The following is a 27,504-nucleotide window of genomic DNA, read 5'->3' on the forward strand; positions in this document are numbered from 1 at the left end:
CATTCTGAAAACCAAGATACGGGGGCATCACAAACACATCTTGTTTTTTAATCTTTATTTTTTTCATTAATGAAAGCAAGAGGAAGTAGGAATTTTTATACACGGAAAATAAGAAATGGATAACACTAGTAAATTCTTGGACCTGATACGTGTTTGCCGAAACCGCTTCATAACTCATATGTTTTATAAGGTCAGGACCCTTGTTCTGAGGGTGTTTACATGATGCTTCCTGGACTATCCAATAGAAGTCCAAAGTTTGAGGGAGATTCAGTTCCTCTTTGCGATAGATATCTTACCATGAGATGGTATCGGGCAGGAACCTCTCATCAGATACCAACGACTCCACCCACCCTTTTTTCCTGCGGAACATTGTACCCCTACTGGATGGATGGTAATACTCATATTTGTGTTAAATGCATGAACATTAGAAACTTAATTCATTAGGTTGCGATGTTCTCTGATTTATATGTGACTTTTAACAACAATCATGACACTTTTTTTAAAGTGCTAGTAGTATAAACCGTGTAGATAGGGGGTCAACTGAGTGCACTTTGCCCCTGAGGGAAAGGGGGGTCAACCGAGTGTACCTACCTGAGGGGGATAGGAGGGGCAAGGGAGTGCACCCCCTGAGCAGGATAGTCGGTGCAAGGGAGTGCAAGGTATAAGGCGTGGATCTACATGTATCTGAGATCCTAAACTTGGCTGCGATTCAAATCTTGATTATGACGTTATCCTATTGTTTCGTTGCCTCGCTGGCTGCTTATTTTTGAAACTTTGAAAACACAGCTGATCGGCAGTGTCCCAAATTTCCACATTTGTAGTATAAGTCTTTCTTTGGACAATCAGGGGCCAAGTGTCCTAATTGTTTGCAGATTAAACAGGGGCTTGTGTCTCTGGTTTTCTCAGGAGCTTCAGTCGATTCACTTTGGCATCCAGTCGACCCATTTTGCCTTTCAGGTAAACCAAGTCTTTAATGACTCTAACTTCAATTTTTTCTTGTCCTCTAACGTGGTGGTGGTAATACTCAAGTCCTCTTTAGTTATCGGGTCTGGTAAATGATGCATTCCCAAATCCAGCCCTACAGGATCCTAGTCTCTGGCATGGGGGCTACTAAACAGCCTTTAGGTGTCACATAATTAGCGTTATCTGTGGTATTCATTATTGCTTGTACACGTCTGTCTTTTGAAAAGTTCTGACTGAAAATGACGATCCCATACAATCTCTGTGCTGGTTTTTATACCTTTACTGAGTCTAAATTAAGGGTTTCCGGAAAAAGCCACACGCGCTCAGTACGTTAGTAGTATAAAGCGCCTGGATGGCCGGGTCAACTGAGTGCACTTTTGGGGCTGGGGGGGATAGCCGGGTCAAGCGAGTGCAGCCCCTGGGGGGGATAGCCGGGTCAACTGACTGCAGCCCCTGGGGGGGATAGGTGGGTCAAGAGAGTGCAGATTAGGGGGTCTGTGGGGGATAGCCGGGTCAATTCAGTACATATAATCCCCCTAAATACGGGGGGTGTGTTTACACTGTGTTTACATTATACTATATACGCTGCTACTACGATTCACAACGCTGCTACTACGATTTTGGCAGCGACTTTTATACCTGTTGCATCATCTGTAAGGGCCCTGTGCAAAAAATACGATAGACCTACGTTTTTATGCTGACTACACAGGTATTACTTGGCAGCGATTCAAGTTTGTTTAGGGCCTTGTGCAAAAAATATGCTTACCTATGCATTGTGACGTCATAAACTTGGCAGCGACGTCATGTTAGTCCTTCACAAGCCGCGATGGCTGCTTATTTTGACACAATAACACAGACTTTCACAGCGCTTGAGACTTCATGTAATAACAGTATGGTCCTATGGATTTCAGTACCAAAACTGATTTTCTACCGTTTTTCTTCCAAGAAAGTTCTGAACAGCTGAATCCTGGATCAGCCTAGATGTTATTTCACTGGATTATTTAATGAATATTACTCTACTGAGTTACCTGGTTACATGGTAAGTTTTAACAAACTTTTCTTTATACATTTTCTATGAAGGTCATCTTTGTATTTATTCATTATTACTGTGTTATATACCTTATGTTTAGAACATTCATATAAACACTGCCATTGTTTGACCTGAAATACACTAGGACACTAAAAGATCCTCAAAAATGTTGATAAATCTTTTTTGCATGAGTTATGATCATATTGTCTCACATTCCTTTTATTGGATCAGTATTCTAAATATTCTTATGAGGAGACTCCTAGCATATCTTATAAAATACTGATACATGCTTTTAAAACAACTAAAGTGATATTCTCAGTTGTCATTTCTAATATTTCTATGAATATTTAATCACAGTGACCAAAAGAAGGATATGGAGATAATCAATCAGATCATATTATGCCAATGAATCTTTTGTCTCAAATCTTTTTTAATGAAATATACAGAATCTTTTGCCTTATTTGTCACTCATATTTTTACATTCTGGTGCAACAGTGGCCCAATGAAAGTGGGAAAAACTCAGTCTGAGCATCTCTGTAAATCTAAAAACATGTGTCCCCCCCTTTTTTTTTAAACCTTCATGTATATACATGTATGTATTTTATTTAGTCAGTGATTTCAAACATCAACATGTAAAATATATATTGAGTACTTTAAAAGTGAATATGCATGATTTGTACACCCTGAATATTCTGACATACTAATGGTGACATCAGTTAAAAGAGTAATTAGTTATGTAAAATTCAGTTTATATGAATGTAAATGGGGTATTTATTCTCAGTTCATGTAAGGTATAATTTGCATGTAACCCAGAGTGTATTTAATATTACTATGATGGGTCATTCTGTGATTGAATTTAAATCAGAAAAAATGTTTACTAAATTTTGGTAAAATATATATGGTATCTTTTACATTTCTGTCCTGTTTGTCTGTCAATTGTTGCTTTACTTCCTTTGTAAAATGAGGTTAATTTGTGTATCACTGAATATTGTATGCTTTTTTTCAGGATCAGCTGAGATGTTATTTCACTGGATTATTTAATTGGGCATATAATTGGATAATTCTGGTAAGTTTGTCTTTGTTTTGTTTACATTTCCTATGAAGGTCATCTTTGCATTTAACCATGATTATATGGATTAATTTAATTACTGTGTGATTCTTATGTGATCTAATATCTCTAACATTCATATAAGCACAGTCTTATTTTGTCTAAAATATACTAAGGAAACTTCATATTGTTAATAAGTCCTTTTGCATAAATTATGATATAATGTCATAATTCATTATGTCTGTTACCCATGGAATTCAGACTTACTAAATTGTGATCTATAAGGAATGTAATAAAAGAAAAAGTAAGAATCTACAAAAGGTTTATCCTTGTTTTGATTCTAAATATGTGGTATATATGGCATACATATATTTTCATTTTCACTTTTGTTTCTTGGTAATGAGCTTTTCAAAAAATGTAGGACTACATGTTGTATATGCTAATATCTTTTTGTATGCTGTACTGACAGGTATTAAACAAAATTGAATATGCTGTTAAGAGAAAGTCTGTTAGTGTCTAAAAATTACACTGATAATCATTTTGTATTTGTGATATTAATACAGTAACTGTGCTTCTTTTGTTATCTAAAGATAACATGATGAACTATTTTCATGAACTTTTTGGCACTGTATTTAAACATGCAATGTTTCATGCAGTTCCTTGTCATATTAACAAAATGATTATATTTTCTACAGTCCTCAACCTGGAAGATATGTTTTATTCCTATAATCCATCTTTGAAGTTATAATCCATTCTCAAACTTGAAGGTAAAGTTTCAATGAGATATCATTTTAATTTATTTAATTCTGTTTTATTTAAATGTTTATATTTTAAAATGGATAAAAAAATGGATAAAAAACATCTGATAATGGAAATCAATATCATAAAGATAGTAAGTTTTTTAGTGTCTAAATAATTAAATTCCTTTAGGAAATACAGTTAATGTTAAAAACAAGATTAAAAACAAATATTTTCATGATCTTTTTTGGCATTGTACATGTTGTATTTAAACATGCAATGTTTCAACAATGGAAGAAACACCATCAAACTTGAAGGTAAAGTTTCAACATAGAAACAATCAAACTTGAAGGTAAAGTTTCAATGAGATATCATTTTAATTTATTTAATTCTGTTTTATTTAAATGTTTATATTTTAAAATGGATAAAAAAATGGATAAAAAACATCTGATAATGGAAATCAATATCATAAAGATAGTAAGTTTTTTAGTGTCTAAATAATTAATCTGATAATCATTTTATTTATGATATTAATACAGTAGTTGTGCTTGTTTATTATCTATAGATAACATGATGAACTTTTCTCATCTGGAGTTAATGTTAAAAACAATTTTTTGAGATTAAAAACAAATATTTTCATGATCTTTTTTGGCATTGTACATGTTGTATTTAAACATGCAATGTTTCATGCAGTACTCTGTCATATTAACAAAATGGTTTTATTTCTACAGTCATCAACATGGAAGATATGTTTTGTTCCTAACCATCTGTAATCAATTCTCTATGAAGTTCAGACTGTCTGCTCTTCCTTTGGAAATACACAGTTAGTCAATCAACATAGAAACACACAAACTTGAAGGTAAAGTTTCAATGAGATACAATTGTAATTTTTATTTATTATTTATTTATTTATTTATTTATTTACATATGCATTTTTATATTTCTGAATTGATAAGTAAATGATATATGATTTTTTTTAAATAAAGAGGGCTTGGTGGTCATGGTCATGTTTAAACTCTATTGATATCCTTTAGAAGAAGAAGAAAAGGCATAAAAATTCATGATCAAATTTTTAAAACTAAAATGTATGAAATTTTTCTTTGCCAAATGATAGTTAACAGCTGAAGATAACATATTTATAGAATAAGTTAAATATGGCTAATTTGTTAACCCCAGCTTCCTTAATAGCATAATTGGTAAAGATAGGAAGTTTTGACTTCAATTGCTGATGAATTCTGAATTTTCCATTTAATATTAACATTCTATCAAAGAGAAAGAATACTATAATGTGGCTCATTAGGATGACCAGAAAAGAAATCTTAATGACCCTCTTGACTATGTATAAAGATTGTAACCTTATAACTGATGTAAGATGATCTGATTGTGTGGAAATAAAATTTCCTGGTGTTTCTACTACCCAAGATCTTCTTATGAGTGTATGGGACTGCTGTAAACCTTCTCCTGTTTATAAAAATAATACCTTGGAGCATGACACTTTATTCATAAAAGGTACTTTCAATATCATTTCTATGAGTTTGTGTTCTTTCTTTTTAATAATCTAGTGTTATATCTCCTTTAACCTCATTAATATGTATGCTTCCAACATCTTAGATCTGTCTGTATAGTTTCTTCAGCTCTTTGAACACAAATACCCTGATTCAATCTTTTGAGGTAAACATCATAGAGACATCATAGATGATTATCAGAGTGTATATATCACAATCTTGACCATAAGGTCAATTTAAATGGTCAAAGGCACAACAAATGAAAGTGAAAACTTTTTTTTTTTTTATCAGAATACATAATTTTGTAATAAACAAACACTGGAAAGTTACTCTCATAATGAGCCTTAATGTCTTCCAAGAGTTCAGTTTGGACTTCCTCCATTAATCCTTGTATCTTGTAATCCTTGTATCTCCAATGGTTTTGTGGGCTAAAAATCATGTGTCTTTAACAATCTTTTTTTTCTGACAACTGTTTTCTCTTATCATCTATAAACTTGACTTCTTTCTAGTCAAAGGTCTTTCAGGGTAATCCAAGTAATTCTCACCCTCTTTTGGTAATAAATGGTTATATTCTTCATTGGCTTCTTCTGCAATCAAGGGTCTTTCTATGTAATCTCTGACAACATTAGGATCACCCTTTTCTGGACATAATTGGTTATATTCTTCTTGAGAAATGATCTCAATAGTGCCATCTTTTTTTATTTTAACTGGTATACCTCTGTCTACATCTTTCTCTGAAAGAATTCTCTCTCCGAACTGAATTTTACTCATTCCTTTACTCTTTTCTTTACTAGAGGTGTTACCCATGGTTAATATGAAAAGTCAAAATCTTATGTTACAACTTGTTTTTATACCCTTTTTGTCTATATGTAGAATTCCATCAAGCTTATATTACATTACAATTTTTTTTTTCAACTAAGACATTATTTTTTTTTTATTTTTTCAGGATTCTCTAGTGAGAGGTTATGGAAATGATCTATGTCTACTCTTAGAATGGTGAAAGACTCTCAGATTATGCAAAGACTAACAGAATATCCTCTCTTGGAACACTGAAACAAGAAAACCAAACTTAAGAGGATGGAGGATTTAAGAAGAACATAAATATGATTTCCATCGAATTTAACCAGTACGATCATAGACTGTGGTTTATAGAGGATGACAAAGAAAGGACCCAGGATTGTATGTTTCACTGTCAGACACTGACTATGGATAAAGTGTAATCATTTATCAAACTGAGATCTAGTCAAATCAAGTACTGAAAATATGATTTTCTGATAGCATGAGCTCTTTAAAAACTATTTCTCACGGACCTCAAAGTATCTGAATGTGACTTTTATTTTTACCAATTCATATTGAAGACTGTTGTTATGTATGGGAATTACACATTTAAACCTTTTATTTTTCATCTAATTTTTACAACCCCCTAGAAATTACACAGATATCCAGATGCTGGATTTAATGGTATTATTTAACTTTCCTGGAATTGTAAATATATTTTGTTTGTGTATGTATCATGTTTAATTTTGAATTTAAAATTTGTCTCAATAGGACCCCCATAAAGATGTAAGTGTCCCATAATCTGTGATGCAATAATATCTTGAATATTTGTTGTCATCCCATATACTTCATACTTACTACATAAAGACTGATTGGAGGAATACACTTTGTTGTTTGGGACACTTTATCAAGGTCAAAGCATGAGATTATTGAGAAGACTACTTTGACAATAATTTGTAACTTACAAACTTCACATCGTAAGTACATAAATGAAGAATGAATAGGATGAATAAGAGATTTCTTAAGAAATCTTGGATCATGTTTCTCCTGAATAAAAACCAGTTACTGAGATAACTGATATGAGTCTTGCAATAACTTCAACATTTTGTAATAAGTATAGAAAATATGATTTTCTGATAGCATGGGCTCTTTAAAAATTAATTCTCACGGACTTCAGAGTATTTAAATGTGACTTTTATTTTTTGCCAATTCATATTGAAGACAGTTGTTATGTATGAGAAGTATACATTTAAACCTTTTATTTTGCATCTTATTTCTATAACCCCCTAGAAATTATACAGATATTCAGATGCTAGATTTAATGTAATTATTACTTTCCTGGAATTGTAAATATATTGTATTTGTGTATATATGTATGTGTATTGTACCCTATTTTTAAATTTAAAACTTGAAATATGATAAAGGTCCCTTAGTATCCCACATCAAGATGCAGTTACCCAGTAATCTGTGATGCAATATCTTGAATATTTTTATCATCTCATATACTTCATGCTTACTACACATAACAGCTTATAGTAATACACATAGTTTTAAAGGACACATTTGTCAAGGTCAAAGCATGCGATTATTGAGATAACTACTTTTGAAAATAATTTGTAACCTACAAACTTCACATCATAAGTTAAGAATGAATCGGAGATTTTCTATAGATTTTAAGATCATTTTTCTTCTGGGTAAAAGTCAGTTGGTAAGATTACTAATATGAGCTTTGTAATGTTGAAACTTTAACATTTTGTTATAACCTAGAGACTTTATATCTGTTATATTGGGTGACATGGCATATTCTGTGGAAAGAATTGGAAATGTAAATCAAATGCACAACAAGGATGTTTAAAGACTATTACTATGTAATACCTAAGAATTCTGTAAAAAATCTTATTATCACTGCATAGATAAAGACTGGTTGGAATAATATAAGTTTTGAACTAAGGTCAAGGGGAAAAACCCATTCATAAATAGATCTGCATGGGGAAGACTCCTCTAGATCTTCATTCAAAAGTAAAGAAAGTATTTTTTTTTTAAGTTTGAAAGATTGAATGGCAGCATATCATTTGCTTATGAATTTAAAATGAATCCAAACATATACATCTTTAGATGATAACTGTAGAATTTTTTCAATTCCTGGACTTTCTGTCTTGATATTTTCCTTTATTTTCTGTAAAATTTAATGATTGTCTTTTTTAGTTTAGTTGCATTAGTTTCTTTTTGGCATGTAAAAATGACATCATCCAATTTGAAAGAAGTTCATCTACATTTTATATTTAGGAGAGAATTTTTCATCAAAGGTTTCATTTTTGTTTATATGGAATGCTAAGTTCTGTTGATTTCCCTTTTTCCTACTAAAGACATACCAGTAGAGTAGTAAATGTACATGATGTGTCAGCAAAGCATGCGGAAACCTGATGACTTTATCATTTCTGATTAAATCAAATTATGAGTTTCATCTTTGTTACACTGTAATAATTCCTAAATAGGACACACACCAGAAACTCTTAAAATGATCTCTACTGTTTTAACTGAGCATCAGGCTTTAACAGTACATAACTATTCCAAATGATTTTTGGACGCTTTTGTATCAAAAAGACAAAACAGTTGGTTCACAGATGTTCCAAAGAAAAACAGCCACAAAGAAATGATTTGTTATGTTCTTTGATTGATTCATGTAAAATATATTTTAAAAAATATACTCTAACATTTATCTTTTGCATAAATAACTTTTTGTGGAGAATTTTTCATAACTTTAAAAAAGTAGTCTTATTGTTTAATATGGTTAGCTTAAAATCTTGTAGACTTTAAAGTTTTACATGACCTGTCACACATCTTACATGTGTAACCATTTCATTTCAGGGTATTCAGCATATATTGTGGTTTTCTCTTAAATTTATTTGCTTATGTAATCAATAATTTGAGAATACTCAAAATTAGGAAATGTAAGAGAGAATAGGCAAGAAAATCAGGGTTAAAAAATGTTTTTACTACAAAGGGGTTAATCTATTATTTAATATATAAGTACATTCAGTCTATACATTTCATTTGGGTATGAAATAAACTTACATTTGAGCATTTTAAGACAATTGTAAATATTACTTTAATCTGTTTTTTAAAAAAAAAATGACGAGATTCACTGTCAGCATGTTATTTCCTATAAAATAAAAAGAAAACAAACAATTTTATTTGAGTCAGTTTTTCTTTAAATGTAAATAAGAAGCATTGGAAGTTGGGAATATTTCACAAAGTTGATTGAATATAATACTCACTAGGACAGTTGGAGTATTATGATTTTACCCTAAAGGACACCAGTTTAAATTTCAATATACAAATCATGATTAGTCATGGAGTATAAAGTTTACACTTGCCAAAAAGTAAATGGTATCTCTATTCAGGGTCAATCCAAAGGAATGAAAACAATGTTTCTTTCTTTCTATGTTTCAAATTTGAAGGATTTCTTGCAATAATTTCACTGTGTTCCTGTTCTGTTTTCTTTCTATGTATGGATAACCCTAACCTGTTCAATCAGAATACAAGAAGTAAATAAATTATGTCAAATGAAGAAGGTGCACAGCAGAAATTTACATGAATTGAACAGAGAATTCTGAGTTTCCCTCAAATATGGCACCAAGTGATGTAAAAAGAAAATGTGGATCCATCTTATGATTGAGACTAGTACATATTATGAATGATGGGCATTATGACATTTAGAATGACATTACATTGATTCAATTATATGGACAGCTCTTAATCCATACAGTCAAAATGGAGGAAATATTTTTCTTTATAGGCATAAAGTAAGAAACACTCACCCAATTCATCAGAATTTTACTCTTTAAAGAAAAGGAGCCTTACTTGCTTTGTTGAGTTGACATTCCTATTTTGTCTTTGGTAGGTACACTGATGGTTTCCTTGACTATAATGGGAACTTTTTATTTAAAAGTCCTCAGATTGTCCTGATATTTTGGTTAAAATAACTGCATGACATCAAATAATTTGTTCATACAAAGAAATAAATTTTTTTCCAGGTTTCTTCTCTTTTGGGTCAAATTAAAAATAGTGTCCAACTAATATATCCAACATATAATACAAGATAATCATCCAAGTTACACAAAGGTAAATAAATGACCTCACCCAATCAGAGGACCCCAAGATGTGAAAATATACAAACTAATCTTCGCCAATTCAAATGGAAAGTTCCCCCAAAACCGCCTACAACGACTTGTCCACAGAAGGTTTTAGTCAAAAGACATTTAGAATGACATTACATTGATTCAATTATAAGTCAAAATGGAGGAAATATTTTTCTTTATAGGCATAAAGTAAGAAACACTCATATTCATCAGAATTTTACTCTTTAAAGAAAAGGAGCCTTACTTGCTTTGTTGAGTTGACATTCCTATTTTGTCTTTGGTAGGTACACTGATGGTTTCCTTGACTATAATGGGAACTTTTTATTTAAAAGTCCTCAGATTGTCCTGATATTTTGGTTAAAATAACTGCATGACATCAAATAATTTGTTCATACAAAGAAATAAAATTTTTTCCAGGTTTCTTCTTTTTTGGGTCAAATTAAAAATAGTGTCCAACTAATATATCCAACATATAATACAAGATAATCATCCAAGTTACACAAAGGTAAATAAATGACCTTTTTAAGGTTTTAGTCAAAAGATCAAAGTGAGAAGGATATTTAATAGTTTGGTTAATATTCATCAAACTCCATGGATGGATTAATTAAACAAGCTTCATAAATTTTGATTTTCAGGTAAAAGATTAGCACAATTTTTGCTATACCATTGTTGTCCATGAATATCTAAACAACTCTATTGATTTTTCAGGTTAAGGGTCAATGTGTTCCTACTACAGTAAAACTTCATTAATATAAGGATATCAGGGTGATTCGTTTATTTGTTAGAAATTAGTTATAAAATCTCCCACTCTTTTCTATAATATATCAGTGAATGTGCTCCTTAATTTTAAAGAATTTTACAAGCAAATCATATACTGACTTTCAATCCTTCAAAACACAATATAAATTGAATCTTGATATTAATACTTTTAGGCTTTCAGACTTATAGGATTTCAATCTTAAAAACTTTCAGACTTTTAATCTTTAAAAACATTTAATCATGAGGACTGATTATTTATCTAGTAAGTCTTGTCTATATGTAATTAAGATCAGTCTTTAGTTATTCAAAATTTTCATATTTGTAAAACCAAATTGTGAAAGTACGGTGTTTGTGTAATCTTCTTAATGTTTGTTTAAAATTATTGGATTTTAATACTGTCAAATATAATTTGTGATGATCAAAATTTCCAACTGAATTCAAAGACAAACTGCCTGACCAATATATATTTAAAGTTTCAACACCATACACTCTTGAATATCCCTAGATATCAATACATTTATTCAGCATTAGCTATCATCCGTAAAAATAACCTAAGGAACACTTTTATCGTAACTTTAAAAAACATGAAATTCCTCACGCAATTTTAAAGAATCTTTGTTATAAGGGATATTAAAGGCAAAGGATCCATAAATTTCCAAGTAGCAATATTTTAAAACTACATATCCACATTGAATTGAGGATCATTTGAAGATCCCTTTTCTTGATAACTCATGAAATTTCATGTAGATAGTGACTATAATGTGTAATTAATCTTCATGAAAAATGGTGTTAAGTTAGCCACACCCAACATCCAAGGGAGAGGGAAGGGGGTTGAACCCTTTTGTCCAGGATACATGAATTTTAAAGGTTTAAAAAAAAAATTATAAAATTATATCAAATTTATAAGGTTAATATTTTTTAAGTTTTGTTTTTATTAAAAAGAAAATTTGAAAGTTAAATAAAAACAAAACTTAAAAAATATTAACCTTATAAATTTGATATAATTTTATAATTTTTTTTTAAACCTTTAAAATTCATGTATCCTGGACAAAAGGGTTCAACCCCCTTCCCTCTCCCTTGGATGTTGGGTGTGGCTAACTTAACACCATCCTTTTTTTTCATGAAGATTAATTACACATTATAGTCACTATCTACATGAAATTTCATGAGTTATCAAGAAAAGGGATCTTCAAATGATCCTCAATTCAATGTGGATATGTAGTTTTAAAATATTGCTACTTGGAAATTTATGGATCCTTTGCCTTTAATATCCCTTATAACAAAGATTCTTTAAAATTGCGTGAGGAATTTCATGTTTTTTAAAGTTACGATAAAAGTGTTCCTTAGGTTATTTTACGGATGATAGCTAATGCTGAATAAATGTATTGATATCTAGGGATATTCAAGAGTGTATGGTGTTGAAACTTTAAATATATATTGGTCAGGCAGTTTGTCTTTGAATTCAGTTGGAAATTTTGATCATCACAAATTATATTTGACAGTATTAAAATCCAATAATTTTAAACAAACATTAAGAAGATTACACAAACACCGTACTTTCACAATTTGGTTTTACAAATATGAAAATTTTGAATAACTAAAGACTGATCTTAATTACATATAGACAAGACTTACTAGATAAATAATCAGTCCTCATGATTAAATGTTTTTAAAGATTAAAAGTCTGAAAGTTTTTAAGATTGAAATCCTATAAGTCTGAAAGCCTAAAAGTATTAATATCAAGATTCAATTTATATTGTGTTTTGAAGGATTGAAAGTCAGTATATATGATTTGCTTGTAAAATTCTTTAAAATTAAGGAGCACATTCACTGATATATTATAGAAAAGAGTGGGAGATTTTATAACTAATTTCTAACAAATAAACGAATCACCCTGATATCCTTATATTAATGAAGTTTTACTGTAGTAGGAACACATTGACCCTTAACCTGAAAAATCAATAGAGTTGTTTAGATATTCATGGACAACAATGGTATAGCAAAAATTGTGCTAATCTTTTACCTGAAAATCAAAATTTATGAAGCTTGTTTAATTAATCCATCCATGGAGTTTGATGAATATTAACCAAACTATTAAATATCCTTCTCACTTTGATCTTTTGACTAAAACCTTAAAAAGGTCATTTATTTACCTTTGTGTAACTTGGATGATTATCTTGTATTATATGTTGGATATATTAGTTGGACACTATTTTTAATTTGACCTATTTTTAAAAAAAAAAGAAGAAACCTGGAAAAAATTTTATTTCTTTGTATGAACAAATTATTTGATGTCATGCAGTTATTTTAACCAAAATATCAGGACAATCTGAGGACTTTTAAATAAAAAGTTCCCATTATAGTCAAGGAAACCATCAGTGTACCTACCAAAGACAAAATAGGAATGTCAACTCAACAAAGCAAGTAAGGCTCCTTTTCTTTAAAGAGTAAAATTCTGATGAATTGGGTGAGTGTTTCTTACTTTATGCCTATAAAGAAAAATATTTCCTCCATTTTGACTGTATGGATTAAGAGCTGTCCATATAATTGAATCAATGTAATGTCATTCTAAATGTCATAATGCCCATCATTCATAATATGTACTAGTCTCAATCATAAGATGGATCCACATTTTCTTTTAAATTTACATCACTTGGTGCCATATTTGAGGGAAACTCAGAATTCTCTGTTCAATTCATGTAAATTTCTGCTGTGCACCTTCTTCATTTGACATAATTTATTTACTTCTTGTATTCTGATTGAACAGGTTAGGGTTATCCATACATAGAAAGAAAACAGAACAGGAACACAGTGAAATTATTGCAAGAAATCCTTCAAATTTGATACATAGAAAGAAACATTGTTTTCATTCCTTTGGATTGACCCTGAATAGAGATACCATTTACTTTTTGGCAAGTGTAAACTTTATACTCCATGACTAATCATGATTTGTATATTGAAATTTAAACTGGTGTCCTTTAGGGTAAAATCATAATACTCCAACTGTCCTAGTGAGTATTATATTCAATCAACTTTGTGAAATATTCCCAACTTCCAATGCTTCTTATTTACATTTAAAGAAAAACTGACTCAAATAAAATTGTTTGTTTTCTTTTTATTTTATAGGAAATAACATGCTGACAGTGAATCTCGTCATTTTTTTAAAAAAAAAAAAAACAGATTAAAGTAATATTTACAATTGTCTTAAAATGCTCAAATGTAAGTTTATTTCATACCCAAATGAAATGTATAGACTGAATGTACTTATATATTAAATAATAGATTAACCCCTTTGTAGTAAAAACATTTTTTAACCCTGATTTTCTTGCCTATTCTCTCTTACATTTCCTAATTTGAGTATTCTCAAATTATTGATTACATAAGCAAATAAATTTAAGAGAAAACCACAATATATGCTGAATACCCTGAAATGAAATGGTTACACATGTAAGATGTGTGACAGGTCATGTAAAACTTTAAAGTCTACAAGATTTTAAGCTAACCATATTAAACAATAAGACTACTTTTTTAAAGTTATGAAAAATTCTCCACAAAAAGTTATTTATGCAAAAGATAAATGTTAGAGTATATTTTTTAAAATATATTTTACATGAATCAATCAAAGAACATAACAAATCATTTCTTTGTGGCTGTTTTTCTTTGGAACATCTGTGAACCAACTGTTTTGTCTTTTTGATACAAAAGCGTCCAAAAATCATTTGGAATAGTTATGTACTGTTAAAGCCTGATGCTCAGTTAAAACAGTAGAGATCATTTTAAGAGTTTCTGGTGTGTGTCCTATTTAGGAATTATTACAGTGTAACAAAGATGAAACTCATAATTTGATTTAATCAGAAATGATAAAGTCATCAGGTTTCCGCATGCTTTGCTGACACATCATGTACATTTACTACTCTACTGGTATGTCTTTAGTAGGAAAAAGGGAAATCAACAGAACTTAGCATTCCATATAAACAAAAATGAAACCTTTGATGAAAAATTCTCTCCTAAATATAAAATGTAGATGAACTTCTTTCAAATTGGATGATGTCATTTTTACATGCCAAAAAGAAACTAATGCAACTAAACTAAAAAAGACAATCATTAAATTTTACAGAAAATAAAGGAAAATATCAAGACAGAAAGTCCAGGAATTGAAAAAATTCTACAGTTATCATCTAAAGATGTATATGTTTGGATTCATTTTAAATTCATAAGCAAATGATATGCTGCCATTCAATCTTTCAAACTTAAAAAAAAAAATACTTTCTTTACTTTTGAATGAAGATCTAGAGGAGTCTTCCCCATGCAGATCTATTTATGAATGGGTTTTTCCCCTTGACCTTAGTTCAAAACTTATATTATTCCAACCAGTCTTTATCTATGCAGTGATAATAAGATTTTTTACAGAATTCTTAGGTATTACATAGTAATAGTCTTTAAACATCCTTGTTGTGCATTTGATTTACATTTCCAATTCTTTCCACAGAATATGCCATGTCACCCAATATAACAGATATAAAGTTATAACAAAATGTTAAACATTACAAAGCTCATATTAGTAATCTTACCAACTGACTTTTACCCAGAAGAAAAATGATCTTAAAATCTATAGAAAATCTCCGATTCATTCTTAACTTATGATGTGAAGTTTGTAGGTTACAAATTATTTTCAAAAGTAGTTATCTCAATAATCGCATGCTTTGACCTTGACAAATGTGTCCTTTAAAACTATGTGTATTACTATAAGCTGTTATGTGTAGTAAGCATGAAGTATATGAGATGATAAAAATATTCAAGATATTGCATCACAGATTACTGGGTAACTGCATCTTGATGTGGGATACTAAGGGACCTTTATCATATTTCAAGTTTTAAATTTAAAAATAGGGTACAATACACATACATATATACACAAATACAATATATTTACAATTCCAGGAAAGTAATAATTACATTAAATCTAGCATCTGAATATCTGTATAATTTCTAGGGGGTTATAGAAATAAGATGCAAAATAAAAGGTTTAAATGTATACTTCTCATACATAACAACTGTCTTCAATATGAATTGGCAAAAAATAAAAGTCACATTTAAATACTCTGAAGTCCGTGAGAATTAATTTTTAAAGAGCCCATGCTATCAGAAAATCATATTTTCTATACTTATTACAAAATGTTGAAGTTATTGCAAGACTCATATCAGTTATCTCAGTAACTGGTTTTTATTCAGGAGAAACATGATCCAAGATTTCTTAAGAAATCTCTTATTCATCCTATTCATTCTTCATTTATGTACTTACGATGTGAAGTTTGTAAGTTACAAATTATTGTCAAAGTAGTCTTCTCAATAATCTCATGCTTTGACCTTGATAAAGTGTCCCAAACAACAAAGTGTATTCCTCCAATCAGTATTTATGTAGTAAGTATGAAGTATATGGAATGACAACAAATATTCAAGATATTATTGCATCACAGATTATGGGACACTTACATCTTTATGGGGGTCCTATTGAGACAAATTTTAAATTCAACATTAAACATGATACATACACAAACAAAATATATTTACAATTCCAGGAAAGTTAAATAATACCATTAAATCCAGCATCTGGATATCTGTGTAATTTCTAGGGGGTTGTAAAAATTAGATGAAAAATAAAAGGTTTAAATGTGTAATTCCCATACATAACAACAGTCTTCAATATGAATTGGTAAAAATAAAAGTCACATTCAGATACTTTGAGGTCCGTGAGAAATAGTTTTTAAAGAGCTCATGCTATCAGAAAATCATATTTTCAGTACTTGATTTGACTAGATCTCAGTTTGATAAATGATTACACTTTATCCATAGTCAGTGTCTGACAGTGAAACATACAATCCTGGGTCCTTTCTTTGTCATCCTCTATAAACCACAGTCTATGATCGTACTGGTTAAATTCGATGGAAATCATATTTATGTTCTTCTTAAATCCTCCATCCTCTTAAGTTTGGTTTTCTTGTTTCAGTGTTCCAAGAGAGGATATTCTGTTAGTCTTTGCATAATCTGAGAGTCTTTCACCATTCTAAGAGTAGACATAGATCATTTCCATAACCTCTCACTAGAGAATCCTGAAAAAATAAAAAAAAATAATGTCTTAGTTGAAAAAAAAAATTGTAATGTAATATAAGCTTGATGGAATTCTACATATAGACAAAAAGGGTATAAAAACAAGTTGTAACATAAGATTTTGACTTTTCATATTAACCATGGGTAACACCTCTAGTAAAGAAAAGAAGTAAAGGAATGAGTAAAATTCAGTTCGGAGAGAGAATTCTTTCAGAGAAAGATGTAGACAGAGGTATACCAGTTAAAATAAAAAAAGATGGCACTATTGAGATCATTTCTCAAGAAGAATATAACCAATTATGTCCAGAAAAGGGTGATCCTAATGTTGTCAGAGATTACATAGAAAGACCCTTGATTGCAGAAGAAGCCAATGAAGAATATAACCATTTATTACCAAAAGAGGGTGAGAATTACTTGGATTACCCTGAAAGACCTTTGACTAGAAAGAAGTCAAGTTTATAGATGATAAGAGAAAACAGTTGTCAGAAAAAAAAAGATTGTTAAAGACACATGATTTTTAGCCCACAAAACCATTGGAGATACAAGGATTACAAGATACAAGGATTAATGGAGGAAGTCCAAACTGAACTCTTGGAAGACATTAAGGCTCATTATGAGAGTAACTTTCCAGTGTTTGTTTATTACAAAATTATGTATTCTGATAAAAAAAAAAAAAGAAAAAGTTTTCACTTTCATTTGTTGTGCCTTTGACCATTTAAATTGACCTTATGGTCAAGATTGTGATATATACACTCTGATAATCATCTATGATGTCTCTATGATGTTTACCTCAAAAGATTGAATCAGGGTATTTGTGTTCAAAGAGCTGAAGAAACTATACAGACAGATCTAAGATGTTGGAAGCATACATATTAATGAGGTTAAAGGAGATACAACACTAGATTATTAAAAAGAAAGAACACAAACTCATAGAAATGATATTGAAAGTACCTTTTATGAATAAAGTGTCATGCTCCAAGGTATTATTTTTATAAACAGGAGAAGGTTTACAGCAGTCCCATACACTCATAAGAAGATCTTGGGTAGTAGAAACACCAGGAAATTTTATTTCCACACAATCAGATCATCTTACATCAGTTATAAGGTTACAATCTTTATACATAGTCAAGAGGGTCATTAAGATTTCTTTTCTGGTCATCCTAATGAGCCACATTATAGTATTCTTTATCTTTGATAGAATGTTAATATTAAATGGAAAATTCAGAATTCATCAGCAATTGAAGTCAAAACTTCCTATCTTTACCAATTATGCTATTAAGGAAGCTGGGGTTAACAAATTAGCCATATTTAACTTATTCTATAAATATGTTATCTTCAGCTGTTAACTATCATTTGGCAAAGAAAAATTTCATACATTTTAGTTTTAAAAATTTGATCATGAATTTTTATGCCTTTTCTTCTTCTTCTAAAGGATATCAATAGAGTTTAAACATGACCATGACCACCAAGCCCTCTTTATTTAAAAAAAATCATATATCATTTACTTATCAATTCAGAAATATAAAAATGCATATGTAAATAAATAAATAAATAAATAAATAAATAAATAAATAATAAATAAAAATTACAATTGTATCTCATTGAAACTTTACCTTCAAGTTTGTGTGTTTCTATGTTGATTGACTAACTGTGTATTTCCAAAGGAAGAGCAGACAGTCTGAACTTCATAGAGAATTGATTACAGATGGTTAGGAACAAAACATATCTTCCATGTTGATGACTGTAGAAATAAAACCATTTTGTTAATATGACAGAGTACTGCATGAAACATTGCATGTTTAAATACAACATGTACAATGCCAAAAAAGATCATGAAAATATTTGTTTTTAATCTCAAAAAATTGTTTTTAACATTAACTCCAGATGAGAAAAGTTCATCATGTTATCTATAGATAATAAACAAGCACAACTACTGTATTAATATCATAAATAAAATGATTATCAGATTAATTATTTAGACACTAAAAAACTTACTATCTTTATGATATTGATTTCCATTATCAGATGTTTTTTATCCATTTTTTTATCCATTTTAAAATATAAACATTTAAATAAAACAGAATTAAATAAATTAAAATTACAATTGTATCTCATTGAAACTTTACCTTCAAGTTTGTGTGTTTCTATGTTGATTGACTAACTGTGTATTTCCAAAGGAAGAGCAGACAGTCTGAACTTCATAGAGAATTGATTACAGATGGTTAGGAACAAAACATATCTTCCAGGTTGATGACTGTAGAAATAAAACCATTTTGTTAATATGACAGAGTACTGCATGAAACATTGCATGTTTAAATACAACATGTACAATGCCAAAAAAGATCATGAAAATATTTGTTTTTAATCTCAAAAAATTGTTTTTAACATTAACTCCAGATGAGAAAAGTTCATCATGTTATCTATAGATAATAAACAAGCACAACTACTGTATTAATATCATAAATAAAATGATTATCAGATTAATTATTTAGACACTAAAAAACTTACTATCTTTATGATATTGATTTCCATTATCAGATGTTTTTTATCCATTTTTTTATCCATTTTAAAATATAAACATTTAAATAAAACAGAATTAAATAAATTAAAATTACAATTGTATCTCATTGAAACTTTACCTTCAAGTTTGATTGTTTCTATGTTGGTTGACTAACTATGTATTTCCAAAGGAATTTGGGCAGACAGGCTGAACTTCAAAGAGAATGGATTATAGATGGTTAGGAATAAAACATATCTTCCAGGTTGAGGACTGTAGAAAATATAATCATTTTGTTAATATGACAAGGAACTGCATGAAACATTGCATGTTTAAATACAGTGCCAAAAAGTTCATGAAAATAGTTCATCATGTTATCTTTAGATAACAAAAGAAGCACAGTTACTGTATTAATATCACAAATACAAAATGATTATCAGTGTAATTTTTAGACACTAACAGACTTTCTCTTAACAGCATATTCAATTTTGTTTAATACCTGTCAGTACAGCATACAAAAAGATATTAGCATATACAACATGTAGTCCTACATTTTTTGAAAAGCTCATTACCAAGAAACAAAAGTGAAAATGAAAATATATGTATGCCATATATACCACATATTTAGAATCAAAACAAGGATAAACCTTTTGTAGATTCTTACTTTTTCTTTTATTACATTCCTTATAGATCACAATTTAGTAAGTCTGAATTCCATGGGTAACAGACATAATGAATTATGACATTATATCATAATTTATGCAAAAGGACTTATTAACAATATGAAGTTTCCTTAGTATATTTTAGACAAAATAAGACTGTGCTTATATGAATGTTAGAGATATTAGATCACATAAGAATCACACAGTAATTAAATTAATCCATATAATCATGGTTAAATGCAAAGATGACCTTCATAGGAAATGTAAACAAAACAAAGACAAACTTACCAGAATTATCCAATTATATGCCCAATTAAATAATCCAGTGAAATAACATCTCAGCTGATCCTGAAAAAAAAGCATACAATATTCAGTGATACACAAATTAACCTCATTTTACAAAGGAAGTAAAGCAACAATTGACAGACAAACAGGACAGAAATGTAAAAGATACCATATATATTTTACCAAAATTTAGTAAACATTTTTTCTGATTTAAATTCAATCACAGAATGACCCATCATAGTAATATTAAATACACTCTGGGTTACATGCAAATTATACCTTACATGAACTGAGAATAAATACCCCATTTACATTCATATAAACTGAATTTTACATAACTAATTACTCTTTTAACTGATGTCACCATTAGTATGTCAGAATATTCAGGGTGTACAAATCATGCATATTCACTTTTAAAGTACTCAATATATATTTTACATGTTGATGTTTGAAATCACTGACTAAATAAAATACATACATGTATATACATGAAGGTTTAAAAAAGGGGTAGGACACACATGTTTAAAAATTTACAGAGATGCTCAGACTGAGTTTTTCCCACTTTCATTGGGCCACTGTTGCACCAGAATGTAAAAATATGAGTGACAAATAAGGCAAAAGATTCTGTATATTTCATTAAAAAAGATTTGAGACAAAAGATTCATTGGCATAATATGATCTGATTGATTATCTCCATATCCTTCTTTTGGTCACTGTGATTAAATATTCATAGAAATATTAGAAATGACAACTGAGAATATCACTTTAGTTGTTTTAAAAGCATGTATCAGTATTTTATAAGATATGCTAGGAGTCTCCTCATAAGAATATTTAGAATACTGATCCAATAAAAGGAATGTGAGACAATATGATCATAACTCATGCAAAAAAGATTTATCAACATTTTTGAGGATCTTTTAGTGTCCTAGTGTATTTCAGGGTAAACAATGGCAGTGTTTATATGAATGTTCTAAACATAAGGTATATAACACAGTAATAATGAATAAATACAAAGATGACCTTCATAGAAAATGTATAAAGAAAAGTTTGTTAAAACTTACCATGTAACCAGGTAACTCAGTAGAGTAATATTCATTAAATAATCCAGTGAAATAACATCTAGGCTGATCCAGGATTCAGCTGTTCAGAACTTTCTTGGAAGAAAAACGGTAGAAAATCAGTTTTGGTACTGAAATCCATAGGACCATACTGTTATTACATGAAGTCTCAAGCGCTGTGAAAGTCTGTGTTATTGTGTCAAAATAAGCAGCCATCGCGGCTTGTGAAGGGCTAACATGACGTCGCTGCCAAGTTTATGACGTCACAATGCATAGGTAAGCATATTTTTTGCACAAGGCCCTAAACAAACTTGAATCGCTGCCAAGTAATACCTGTGTAGTCAGCATAAAAACGTAGGTCTATCGTATTTTTTGCACAGGGCCCTTACAGATGATGCAACAGGTATAAAAGTCGCTGCCAAAATCGTAGTAGCAGCGTTGTGAATCGTAGTAGCAGCGTATATAGTATAATGTAAACACAGTGTAAACACACCCCCCGTATTTAGGGCCGACTATATGTACTGAATTGACCCGGCTATCCCCCACAGAGCCCCTAATCTGCACTCTATTGACCCACCTATCCCCCCAGGGGCTGCACTCAGTTGAACCGGCTATCCTCCCCCAGGGGCTGCACTCGCTTGACCCGGCTATCCCCCCCAGCTCCAAAAGCGCACTCAGTTGACCCGGCCATCTAGGCGCTTTATACTACTACTTACGTTCTGAGATCTGAAAATTCCTAAGATATGAGATACGAAATATGAAATCTGGAAAAATCGGCACGCGCTTAGCACATTATTACTCGCAATAAGTCTATCGGTTTTTCGAAAGTCATTATAATTTTTAAAAAAGGGATATAAATAATACAAACATTTTGTTTTTCTCTTCATAATCAAAATTGTCATGTCCAAGCACAACCACTCTTTGATTTTAGATTGGTATGGGTTATTAAAGCAACTGATAATTGATAGCGCAACACAAACCTCCCCCCCCCCCCCGAGGCAGAACAAGTGTTCCAGAATGACACTTCCCTCAAAGAAACCCTTAAGGACTTATGGTTTCAATGCCTGGCCCTTTCCCAGTGTGTGGAGTCTAGCTACACTACATTTTCTGTGTCAACAAATGAAAGAATCCCTGCCCATGAAATGATACATGTATGTGTTGAGCCTAAGCGTCTATCTCGGAAAGCCTTACAGTTTCCTAAATCACCCCCAAGCCAGGAAAGTGGTTCTACTCTGACAGAAAACAGAAAGACACGAGAAAATTTGTATTCAATACGGCATGAAATATGTGGAAATTTCAGACAGGCTAAGATATCCGAAATTTTTAATACCAGCCTCAACGGAATCTATGAATTACCCAATGAAGATCGGAAAAGTCCCTGGATGGCTATGGTAGCCGATAGATTACGATTCCGGAGGAGAATTCATCACTTGGAGCGTTTGTTAGTTTTTCAGAAATAAACCATATAAATTATATACGTCATTGTTGTTGTTATTTATTATGTCATCTTGGATTTTTTGAGTGTGTGTATGGTTTTTGATCAAACAAAAAATCTAGACTTTCCCATGTCTAATAAAGTAAATACGAATGATTTTAAGATCAAATCGATTCTTTTCATCGTAAAATTTCTTTTATTAAAGGTCTGGTTTCTTAGAAATCAGGGTTGTGTAATGAATGTCTTGTTAAAACCCAGTGTCATTCCAATCTCGATTTTTTTTTTAAACTCTACAACTTTTCATACAAAAAACTAGAAACGAATTGTTTTTTAACCTAATTTCATTCTATCCTTCTTAAAATTTTAGTTCGAAATAAGGTGAATTTTAAGAAATCTTATCTCACTCGATGTAGAGATGGTCTGGAAAGGGTGACCTTTGAACTAAGCTGTTTCAATCTCTTAACACATTTTAGGTTGCATTGATTGTTTTTTTTTTTCCTTATCATGATTCTTTTGAAATAAAAATCATATCGCCTCCCTTCTCTCGGTCCCTTCTCCTGATCATGAACTATCATGAGTTTCCCTGGTCTCACACTCTAAAAAGACGAACAAATGTCATGTATCAATTATAGTATGGAAAAATCCAAGAAACGTACTTCTTTAAACCTGAATCATGATTTAATCTAATTATGAATACACAATAAATAATCCATGAAAATGTATATGTCCAAAAGTACATAATCAAACACAACTTGGGTTCGCAATGATTTTTGACACATGTTTCGGAATTGCTCTCTTTTTGGTCCTTGATTTGAGCGTAAATACGGACGCTTACCAGCACTCTGCGACATTTGTCACTACCCAGATAGCATGACTATGTTGGGCCAACATTTGTTAAAGGTTGTATGGTTGGCGTTGGGGGAACAACGTTGGGCCAACGTTGGACCAATTTTACCAAGTCAACCTTCTCGACCATGACGGAATTCCTATGTTGGCCCATTGTTGGTCCAACGTAAGCAACTTCCATTCACTTTAGTTTCCAAAGAAGGAAGGATCATGGCGTTGGCCCAACGTTGGATCAATGTTTATAATACACCCTTAAAGAAAGTGTATTTACAAGTTGGTAGTAGTATGTTGGCCCAACGTTGGCCCATTGTTTGTAATACATCCTTAAAGAACGTGTCCTATCAAGTTGGTAGTAGTATGTTGGCCCAACGTTGGCCCAATGTTTGTAATACACACAAGTGTTATTTTGTTTAGGTCTTCAAAGATGGGATATTTATATTGGGCCAACGTTGGCCCGATTATTATACTGCCAACTAATTGATGGTGTCAGTTTTATAATAAGCTGCTGGGCTTTACGTTTGGACAACGTTGGTACATTCTGAAATAATTAAGAGGACTTTCCAAGTCCATGCTTATCACTGGATGACTGCTTTTGTTTAGATATGATATTTTCAACATTTTAACTTTGCACTTAAGTGATCAAGCACCAAAGAGTATTTTATTCTATTTTTTGAATTGTATATTTGCTTATTTATTTGTAATAACCCAGATAGCAGAACACCGTTGGCCAAATCTTACATTATGGTTCTATTATCTATGTTGGGTTACCTTGATTGGGCCAACAATGGCCCAACATGGAATATTGATAGCTGGTTATGTATAATAGTGCGCTAATGTTGGGCTTACTGTTGGCATTATATCATAAAACTATTATCATGAGAGAAAATATTTGTTTGGGGATTGGCATCGGCCCTACGTTGGCCCAGTATACCATGAATCAGACTGAGCATCATGGGTAGACAACAACCGGGCTACTTGTAATATCCGCGCCATTTTTAATCTGACACGAGCGTAATGAGACTGATACCTTGCATATCTGCACTCACTTTGTAAGTATTAATAATATGTTTGCCTCGGCACAGCTGAATTAACGTTTAGTTTTTAAACGATATCATGTACAAAACTGTGTAAATCAGACACGGGGAAGTGCAGAGGCCAGGTGTTGTTGGGTCAACACTGTACAGATAGCATGCAAACATTGGGCCAACGTTGGACCAATGTAATTGGTTACATCGGACCAATGTTGGCAAATGACATTGGCCCAATTTAAGTTTGCTCATCAACCCAATGTTGGCCCGATATGTTGGGCCAAAGTTAGCCCAGTGAAGAGTGTTATTTCTACAGATATTGCCCAACGTCGCGCCAACATTGGCCCAATGAATGCGACATTGTTGGCGAAACGTCAACAAGAACATTGGGCCGATGTTGGCAAATGCCGTTGGGCCAGTGTCATTTTGCTCCTTGGTCCAATGTTGGCCCGATATATTGGACCAACATTGGGCCAATGTGTATAAACATTTAATTGTTACAAATCTGTATATTAACAAATCTGATCGTCTCTACAATCAGAAATAAATCTACAACCAATCCTACTTGAAAAATCTAGCTAGCTAAAATAAATTTAAAATTCTTATAATTTATCGAAACAAAATAAATTATCAGTGATTAAATTTTTTGTTTATATACAAGAAAAATAAATGAAAGTATAAAAATGTGTTTTGATACAGTTAAAACAATTAATAATTTGCTCCTTATTTAAATTGAAATTTGTGTCTAGTAGAATACAAGTCTACCACTTAATTTACTTACATACACTTAACGTCGAGAACATGATCAAACATTTTGAAAATGTTGAATTTGCTGAAGTTAAAACAAAATTTATTCAGTACTAAAAATAAATTGGGTTCTTTCATTTAAAATTTGTTCAGTGTAACGACAAATTTTCAATACATGTATTTTATATGGGGCAACATTGAATCAAAATTGTTTTCATGATGATTATCAAGCGTATAAATATTATGCATAAATGCCTTCATCACGCAAGCTAATCACTTAATCACACCATGAAACAAAAAGACGGTTATTCCTTAATTGACAGCTTAAACATATAGTGATATACTTGTAAATTTAATCGTATGTTTACTCTTTACTGAGAAAAGTAACAAATGTATTAAGTACCAAATATAACAATTTTAGTGCTACTGGAGATTCTAAAAAGACATGGAGAACACAATCAAAGAATGGCTAAGGTATGCCAAGGACAGGGATGAGGGAGAAAGGAACGGACAGAGAAGAAAAGAAGGGGGAGGAGGAGACTCGGGAAGAGGAAATGGAGACTTCGGAGAGGGATCAGATGGAAAATGGCAGTAACTAACTTTTTTCTGTGATATAGTGTGACATACCTGTAGTACTACCCTTTTTTGTGTCTGTTTGTCGGTTATAAACACGATGCAGATGCCAGAAATATTTTTTTGTGTAAGTAAACAAAATGACGGGATTCATTTTAGTATTATTTTAAGAACAGGAGGGCTTTGTTTATTTGTTAGACGTGCTTATTGAAACCTGTAATTTTCCAATTTTGTGCATAATTTACATCAGAGAGGGAGTATACAGTCATGTAACTTTACATGTATCGCTTGAAGTGAGCATCAACTTTTAATTTTTTACTAATGTTTTCTTCATGCACTGAGCAATAAAATTATAGTATGTTATAATTTAATTTTATATTTTGATTTCTTTTTCCTCAGTCTTTTAATTAATGTAGAGCTACTTACAATGCAATACTTGTTGATGGCAATTCTATGAGAATATTGAGAATATGTATTAAACTATTAATCTAGCATATATAGCATATATAGATAGTATTAAACGGCTTTTACCATTAAACTGTACTACAAAACTAGTATAACCTTATTGTATATATTTGTTTGTCAATTTTGAGGACAAATGGCCAACCAGGGAAGAGCAAATGAGTTGTCATGATGGAGAGCCAATAGGATACAAACCAACGTTGGCCCAAAAATGATGTTTTCCTAATATTGAAAGAATAAGTGGCCCAACAATGGCTCAATGATATCCGTTCGTTGGTCCAACAATAAGCCAACAAGTTGTTCTGATTAAGGGCCGATGAGCAAAATACCGATGGCCCAACATCAATTGCTTACAATGGCCCAACTGTACAAAAATGACGTTTGCCCAACATTGAAAAAATACATTGGCCCAACAGTGACCCAATATTAACTGTTACATTGGCCCAACAATAAGCCAATAAGTTGGTTTGATTAAGGGCCGATGAGCAAATTACCGTTGGCCCAACATTAGTTGCTTACAATGGCCCAATTGTACAAAAATGACGTTTGCCCTATATTGATATAATACATTGGCCCAACAGTGGCCCAATATTAACTGTTACATTGGCCCAACAATAAGCCAACAAGTTGGTTTGATTAAGGGCCGATGAGCAAATTACCGATGGCTCAATGTTGAATTCAAACAGTGGCCCAACATAAGGAGCGTTGTTGGCCCAACAAAGGTCCAATAACATCCTGCTATCTGGGTAGCTGATTTCAGCGTTAATAGCAATAGCTGATTCCTATTATTTTCCCTAGTTTTCCCCTAATTCCGTGAATAGGGTCTGTAAGTCTCGTCACG

General features: G+C 31.3%; 1 protein-coding gene and 2 long non-coding RNA genes across 6 annotated transcripts in view; 2 read left to right on the top strand and 1 right to left on the bottom strand.

Annotated features, from left to right (window-relative positions):
- Positions 1-205: 205 nt before the first annotated feature.
- The window catches only part of LOC134251518 (uncharacterized), a gene marked incomplete at its 3' end in the record, with an annotated part of 73,362 nt that continues 46,063 nt past the window's right edge, over positions 206-27,504 (top strand). Inside the window, exon 1 of the mRNA XM_062733933.1 lies at positions 206-391. Coding sequence (XP_062589917.1) covers positions 220-391 — 172 coding nt within the window. The remainder of the gene's footprint in view (positions 392-27,504) is intronic.
- On the top strand, positions 3,486-9,176 carry LOC134251515 (uncharacterized). Of its 2 annotated transcripts, none has more exons than XR_009988759.1 (3): positions 3,486-3,510; positions 4,511-4,638; positions 6,231-9,176. It is a non-coding gene; the product is annotated as an uncharacterized LOC134251515 (long non-coding RNA). The 2 variants fall into 2 exon arrangements; XR_009988758.1 differs by lacking the exon at positions 3,486-3,510 and adding an exon at positions 4,106-4,131.
- LOC134251516 (uncharacterized) lies at positions 15,513-21,839 on the bottom strand. Of its 3 annotated transcripts, XR_009988760.1 has the most exons (6): positions 21,576-21,839; positions 20,518-20,577; positions 19,710-19,840; positions 19,197-19,324; positions 18,684-18,811; positions 15,513-17,072 (listed from the first exon to the last, which is right to left on the bottom strand). It is a non-coding gene; the product is annotated as an uncharacterized LOC134251516 (long non-coding RNA). The 3 variants fall into 3 exon arrangements; XR_009988761.1 differs by lacking the exon at positions 19,197-19,324; XR_009988762.1 differs by lacking the exons at positions 20,518-20,577; positions 21,576-21,839 and adding an exon at positions 20,067-20,103.

Source organism: Saccostrea cucullata, unplaced genomic scaffold, assembly GCF_032062105.1.
Source record: "Saccostrea cucullata isolate Sc308-1 unplaced genomic scaffold, CSIRO_AGI_Scuc_v1 ctg2096, whole genome shotgun sequence".
Taxonomy (NCBI): Eukaryota; Metazoa; Mollusca; class Bivalvia; order Ostreida; family Ostreidae; genus Saccostrea; species Saccostrea cuccullata.